Source organism: Trematomus bernacchii, unplaced genomic scaffold, assembly GCF_902827165.1.
Source record: "Trematomus bernacchii unplaced genomic scaffold, fTreBer1.1, whole genome shotgun sequence".
In the NCBI taxonomy this organism is placed as follows: Eukaryota; Metazoa; Chordata; class Actinopteri; order Perciformes; family Nototheniidae; genus Trematomus; species Trematomus bernacchii.
Genome location: NW_022987888.1, coordinates 255,389 through 262,888, shown reverse-complemented (window position 1 = coordinate 262,888; position 7,500 = coordinate 255,389). Strand labels below are relative to the sequence as shown.

Sequence of the window (7,500 nt, the reverse complement as noted above, 5' to 3'; positions counted from 1 at the left end):
GTTTACCAATTCAAATGTTCATATTTCAGAGACGTGAAACACAATTTTCTTATCTTTCTATCCAACAACTGATCATTACAGCTCCACTTCTTTGTACGATACACACTGCTGATCAGTGGTTGCGTTAGACTTTTTCGTTGTCCGTCATTTTGACAGGATCGTAACATTTCCGTCATAATCCATTATTACCCGTCATTTTTATTTTTTATTTATTCATTTAATAATATTAGCTGCTAATTGTAGCCACCAGAGTATCGCAGCTTCAGGTTGATTGACTGTCCCATGGTGGGGTGTACGTGTGCGCACGTGTGCGCACTGTTGAGGTCTGGACATCCAGCAGATTGTAATAGCTGTATTAGGTTGGGAGGTGGCTCGGGGTGTTTGTGTTTGCCATATGCAACACAACCTTCAATTGTGTTTTGAATGCCTCGTTACAGGCAACCTGCGATTTCTCCACATGCTTTACGATTGCCACGCTCTGGTTGACCACCTTTGAAGCTTCGATGTGGCTATGGCTACTTTTGTGATCATTCAGCGCTGATTTCTGCATCATCGTACACCCTCGGACAAATCCGTTACTCATCTTAGCTTTTCTACAGATGTCGCAGAACATTTTGCCATCTTCCCTCCTCAGCCACTTAAACTCTTGCTCCCACTGAACCCGGTACTCCTGCTTCAACTCCTTGCCACTTGCTTGTCCCTCTGCTGCTGGCTGAACGTTGTCAGTTTTAGTCTTACTGGCTTGTCCTTCATCCTCCACTGCATCAATCCCTCTTTTTTCACCTTGTTTATCCACACCATCACAATTACTGTGCTTATTAAAAAAGCTTCGAGCACTCAGCTGCCGTGACATTTTGTGATTGCTAAAGCCGGTTAAACAACGAGGCAGGGGCGGCGCCTAGCAACGGCTTAGCAACCCCATTGTTTTGTTATGAAAATGTATCTATATATATTTATAGACATTCTCCCTCAGTCGACCTGGCCACTAAGGATGTAATATAATGTGGGCCGCTGGTGGACATTTTGGCGCTGTTCCGAGTTGTGTTCTAATCTGTCAAAATGACGGACTGCTTTCAGATTTTTCCGTCATTCTTGGAAAAATTCCGTCATAGACGGAAAATATTCGGTTGACGCGACCTCTGCTGCTGATACACACTGCTGATACACACTGTTGATACACACTGCTGATACACACTGCTGATACACACTGCTGATACACACTGCTGATACACACTGCTGATACACACTGCTGATACACACTGTTGATACACACTGCTGATACACACTGCTGATACACACTGCTGATACACACTGCTGATACACACTGCTGATACACACTGCTGATACACACTGCTGATACACACTGCTGATACACACTGCTTCACTAATGCTTGTGTTTCTGTTTCAGGTCGGTGGAGCGTTCAGGTTGCGCTGCAGCAGCGAGACGGACATGTCCTCCGCCGTGTCGCGCCACGACGACGCCGGGCTGCTATTGGACCTCCTGACCCTGAGGTCCCGCCCCCGCTCGCCCCTCAACAACTCCCACAATGCTTTGGGGCGTTCGGGAAGCTTACGACGCTCCAGAAACTCTCCGTCCAGTTCGCCTTTTCTCACTGCAGACCGCGAGCTTAGCACGTTACTCGGGATGAACAATGAACGCAAAGAGGCAGCTTTTCCATCAGTTTTCCCCGAAATTAGAAGTCCAGGACCCTTCCCCCAAAACCAGCAGCCTCAAGCGGGGAAACCGCAAACCGCCTCCTCGCCTCCGAAAAGTGCACAAAACGCCAACCATACAACCGCCAATTACCTCAGCTTTAATGCTACCCAGACTCGGGTAAACAAAGTCGAATCTACCTCCGATCCGAACCAGCAATCCGACCACAACAACAACAACGGCAAACATCGACAAGAACTTGGGGCGCATTCGGACTTTCGTGGTGGTTTTGAAGGGGAACTTGCAAAGAACGAACTGGATTTTCCTGATCGCAGTGACGAGAAGTTTGAACGCTCTTTGGCAAACATGTCTGTTGTTTTAGAGAAATGCAAATTGGTGCCTGAACTGAGAGTGTTTGACACGGGTACCCAAAACACCACGAGTGGCGTCCAGGATGATGTGTTCCCAGACCAGAAGAACTCCCAGAAACTGGAAAATTCTTCGTTACAAAGAGAGGAAGAGGAGGGTCGAGAGGATACGGTGGTGGTTTGGTGCGTGACGGGTGTTTGTGAGGCGGCCGATGAACCAACCAACGCTGAAAACGCACAAACGGATCAATCTAGAAGCGACAAACAACCTTCTTCTTACCCAGCCAATCGAACGCCTTCTGAAGCTCAGTCGGCCAATGAGAAGCCAGTGCCTGAACCCATCAGCAGCCAACCGGTGCCTGCCTCACATCCGGCCTCTTCCCCTAGGTGGCGCCCAACAGATAGCGCCACCAATAAAGTGCCTGCTATCGAAGAAGTAGCCAACGAGAAGAGAAAAGTGGAGTCAAAGGCAAAGTCAGGAAAGGCAGAATCGGGAAATTATTCATCCAATAAGAACCTCCCTACCTCTAAAACTCGACCAATTGGGATCAAACAAACCACAAACTCCAACAAATCTAATCCGGTTCGAACCCTCACGAACTCCGAGAACTTCAGCATGAGACGAGTTGTGCCGATCTCAAGGACCAAGCGCCAAGAGAAACCGTCCAGTTTGACCAATCTCAAAAGCTCTTCTTTCTGGAAACCATTGACCGCGCCTTCTTCCCGTCGGACGAGCGTTGATCAAAAAGACCAGAAAGACCAGAAGGTTTCTCGAGATCTTCAGAACCAGGACTTGCAAAGGAAACCGTCCAATTTGACCAACATAAAAAGCTCTTCTTTCCGGAAACCATCGACCGCGCCTTCATCCCGCCGAACGAGCGTTGACCACAAAGACCACAAAGACCACAAAGACCACAAAGACCACAAAGACCACAAAGACCACAAGGACCACAAAGACCACAAGGACCACAAAGTTTCCAGAGACCCCCAGAACCAGAACTTGCAAATAAAGCAACCGTCCATCCGAAAACCATTGGCTAAACCCAAAGCACCTCCAGAAGAAAAGATGTGTCGCTCAACTCTTCGAGCGCTTTCTCAAGCAAGTGGTAGCATCAGTGCTCCGGTTACTCCTTTGCACAAACCCGCTACTTCTTCTTCTACTTCTTCGTCGCCGTTTCCAGGATTTACTCGAAACACCGCCTCCTCTTCCTTCAGACAAACACCGTCTCCATCGCCTTTCTCTAGAACTGGATCTTTAAGAGTTTCCGTCACTTCTGGATCCTCAGATTCCCTCAAACCGTCCTCCTCTTCGTCCCCTTTAAAGAGGTTTCAGAGCATCAGAGCGCCAATTCGCGACTCAGTATCGCCCCCTAAAGGCCATCGGAGGAATGACAGCGGCACTTTCTCCGAGAAGTCGACGTACTCAAGAGACTCGGGAAAATCCAGCAAACCGACCTGGAGATAACATATGCTAATAATAGGAGTCAGAAGTGGCTACGTTCACATGCACAATAATATTTCAAAATTCAAAAAACGACAATATTCAGAATTGGATACGATGAAGGTGAATAGGGTAAAAATGTAACTTTTAGATATCAGCATGAAACTTCCCTGGTTGGTTACTTACATTAAGGATATCATTTTTTGTATTACAAGTTTTCTGAAATTTGATATTTGAATATGCAAATGAGGCATTCACTCGTAAAATATGGGCTTATTTCATACATTCCCAGAACAGAAATGTGAGCATCGGATAAAGTGGGGTTCAAATTTCCTGTTTCATTTTGTCGACATATTAGAGTCAATGGATTTAACCGAGGGAGTCTCTTTGTATCACTAAACAATTTGAAAACCCTGCAGTAAAAGTGCATTTTCTGCATGTTTTTAGTGATAAAGTGTGTGTGAATGGTGTGTAAACGATGGCCTCTTTAAAAAAAATCAGAAAACAGAGAGGAGAACATCTCTTTTGGAGAAAGGAAATTGGAGGTAAAGAAATGTGAGCAAAGTCTGAGAGAGAAAAAGTCTTAAAAATCGGACAAAACTTAAAATATTTAGACACGTTTTTTTCTCACATTTGTATTAATTTCATAGAAAAAGTTGAAATATTTGGTCCTAATAATTCAGCGGGAAGATTCAAAGGCAAGTCGAACGTTTCAGATAAAGAAATTCAATATAATTCAAGAAAAAAAGTCCAAGTCTGGAGTATTTTGTGTATGTCAACAAAGCCACTTCTTCTGTCCTTGGTTACAAACACAAACACCAATAATGCTGCATAAATTATCCTTTTTATACAACAATTATTAAAAAACAACCAGCCACATAACCACTCATTTCTCCAGGGGAATATTAAGGAATGGAAATAAATGTCTGCATCCATAAATATATAATGAGATTTAAAACGTTTCTGGTGACTGAATCCCAGCTGTGTTTCGTCCTGATTAAAACCCCTTACTTTAACGTCTTAAACTTGGATTATGCACTTTTAACTTCACTAACCCAGATCAGAAATCTGTGTAAATGTGGCCTGATTTAAATAGTAAGCGTATTTTAATTAAATTAAAATGTTAAATCACTGAAAATCATGAAGGGGATATTTAATGTTCCTCCGACAGTGTCTGGGATAAGTGCCAAGTTTGTTTATATGATGATATTTGTATGTTTATGTTCCTATTTATGTACGTATGAAGCTGAAATATATATAAATATATCATCTATGTACTAATTAATAAAGTGTTATTCCTTAAACATGCTCTTTGTTTCTGTTCACCAGAGATCGTTTAAAAAATGTCTGATTTTGTTTTTGTTTACATATAATTAGATTATTAACACTGCATAATAAAGCCTTTTTTCTTCATGTAAAGATATCACAACGTTAAAACAAATCATATGTATATATAGAAAAGTAGTAAAAAATACTCAAGTACAAGTATCTCAAAATAAGTATTGTTGGTATTTGATTATTTTTCTATAAATCCTTTGACTGCTAATGTTCAAATATATTGAACTGGAGTAGAAGACGCCTAGCAACCAGCAGGGGGCGACATTGTGCAAATTATCTCCTTGCTGTGAATGACACACACACACACACACACATACACGCACACACACGTACACACACATAAACACACGTACACACACACATGCATACACACACACACACACACACGCACACACACACACACACACACACACACACACACACACACATTGGTATTTTATTATGTTTCTATAAATCATTTACATGTAGGACTACTAACTGTGATTATTATTTTGGATTGAGTTCTTAAAACTAATAATAAAATATTAATTTTTAATATCTTATCGTGCCAGTATTCAAATTACTGCATTACAAATACAATTAGGATAATTGATGTGTATTATTTTGGGCATTAGTTAATAAAAATGACATGATATTAATAATTTCATTCATCATCCTGCGAGTATTTACATTTCCGAAATACAAATTAACTCAAAATAATTAACGTGTTTGATTCTTCATAACAACATTTTGTAGAATGAAATAAAACATGGACTACAAAAAGAAAACGTATATAAATCACCAAGGTGGGGGGGGGGGGGGTATGACGTCATCTGCGCGCGCCAAACAAAGCTCCATGTGCAACAGCGAAGAGGCGATTAGTTGAGTTTGAGTTTGTGATGAAAAAAGTTCAAAAACACAAACATAGAGAAGTGAAATTCAACATAAAGTCACTCAGTTGGATGTGAAACTGAAATATAGAAGCTAGCGGGAAGACATGCATTACAAAGACACGAGTATTCAGGAGTTTTAAAGTTTAAAGTCCGAGGAAACTGGAGATAAACAGTGTTTTGAAAAGGTGAGTTTGGTCTGTTGGACAACGTTGATGTCTTAATTAAGAATATGTTCCTCTGTTTGGGGAATTTCTGAAAGGTTAGGGGTCAACCGCTGAATAACGGGACACTTTGAACAGACATATTGTAAATAACACGGAGATACTGCAGAGTACTATACACAGAGGGAAATGAAGTATTTCGATCATTTACTTGAATACCAGTACTGTGAAAATATTCCACTGCCAGTACAAATCCTGTTTAAAGTAATTTACTGAACTATTAGCGTTTTGCTTTTTACTACATGAACTTTCTGTCAGTTTTAGTTACTTTTAAGTCCATTTTAACAGAGGTGGGAGAAGTACTTGAGTAAAAGTAGAAGTACTCAGATCTTGTACTTGAGTAAAAGTAGAAGTACTCAGATCTTGTACTTGAGTAAAAGTAGAAGTAGTCAGATATTGTACTTGAGTAGAAGTAGAAGTACTCAGATATTGTACTTGAGTAAAAGTAGAAGTACTCAGATCTTGTACTTGAGTAGAAGTAGTCAGATATTGTACTTGAGTAGAAGTAGAAGTACTCAGATATTGTACTTGAGTAAAAGTAGAAGTACTCAGATCTTGTACTTGAGTAAAAGTAGAAGTACTCAGATCTTGTACTTGAGTAAAAGTAGAAGTAGTCAGATATTGTACTTGAGTAGAAGTAGAAGTATTCAGATATTGTACTTGAGTAAAAGTAGAAGTAGTCAGATATTGTACTTGAGTAGAAGTAGAAGTACTCAGATATTGTACTTGAGTAAAAGTAGAAGTACTCAGATCTTGTACTTGAGTAAAAGTAGAAGTACTCAGATCTTGTACTTGAGTAAAAGTAGAAGTAGTCAGATATTGTACTTGAGTAGAAGTACTCAGATCTTGTACTTGAGTAAAAGTAGAAGTACTCAGATCTTGTACTTGAGTAAAAGTAGAAGTAGTCAGATATTGTACTTGAGTAAAAGTAGAAGTACTCAGATCTTGTACTTGAGTAAAAGTAGAAGTACTCAGATCTTGTACTTGAGTAAAAGTAGAAGTACTCAGGTCTTGTACTTGAGTAAAAGTAGAAGTACTCAGATCTTGTACTTGAGTAAAAGTAGAAGTACTCAGGTCTTGTACTTGAGTAAAAGTAGAAGTACTCAGATCTTGTACTTGAGTAAAAGTAGAAGTACTCAGGTCTTGTACTTGAGTAAAAGTAGAAGTACTCAGATCTTGTACTTGAGTAAAAGTAGAAGTACTCAGGTCTTGTACTTGAGTAAAAGTAGAAGTACTCAGATCTTGTACTTGAGTAAAAGTAGAAGTACTCAGGTCTTGTACTTGAGTAAAAGTAGAAGTACTCAGATCTTGTACTTGAGTAAAAGTAGAAGTACTCAGGTCTTGTACTTGAGTAAAAGTAGAAGTACTCAGATCTTGTACTTGAGTAAAAGTAGAAGTACTCAGGTCTTGTACTTGAGTAAAAGTAGAAGTACTCAGGTCTTGTACTTGAGTAGAAGTAGAAGTACTCAGGTCTTGTACTTGAGTAAAAGTAGAAGTACTCAGGTCTTGTACTTGAGTAGAAGTAGAAGTACTCAGGTCTTGTACTTGAGTAAAAGTAGAAGTACTCAGATCTTGTACTTGAGTAAAAGTAGAAGTACTCAGATCT

The 7,500-nt window shown here is 40.3% G+C and overlaps 2 protein-coding genes across 2 annotated transcripts in view; both read left to right on the top strand.

Annotated features, from left to right (window-relative positions):
• LOC117469811 (FH2 domain-containing protein 1-like) overlaps positions 1-4,761 on the top strand; it is a 29,818-nt gene extending 25,057 nt beyond the window's left edge. Inside the window, exon 13 of the mRNA XM_034114250.1 lies at positions 1,409-4,761. Coding sequence (XP_033970141.1) covers positions 1,409-3,487 — 2,079 coding nt within the window. The 3' untranslated portion in view covers positions 3,488-4,761. The remainder of the gene's footprint in view (positions 1-1,408) is intronic.
• Positions 4,762-5,658: 897 nt separating this feature from the next.
• Positions 5,659-7,500, top strand: part of LOC117469841 (F-box/WD repeat-containing protein 7-like) — a 40,901-nt gene continuing 39,059 nt past the window's right edge. Inside the window, 1 exon segment of the mRNA XM_034114299.1 lies at positions 5,659-5,858. The gene's annotated coding sequence lies outside the window, so the exon portion shown is untranslated.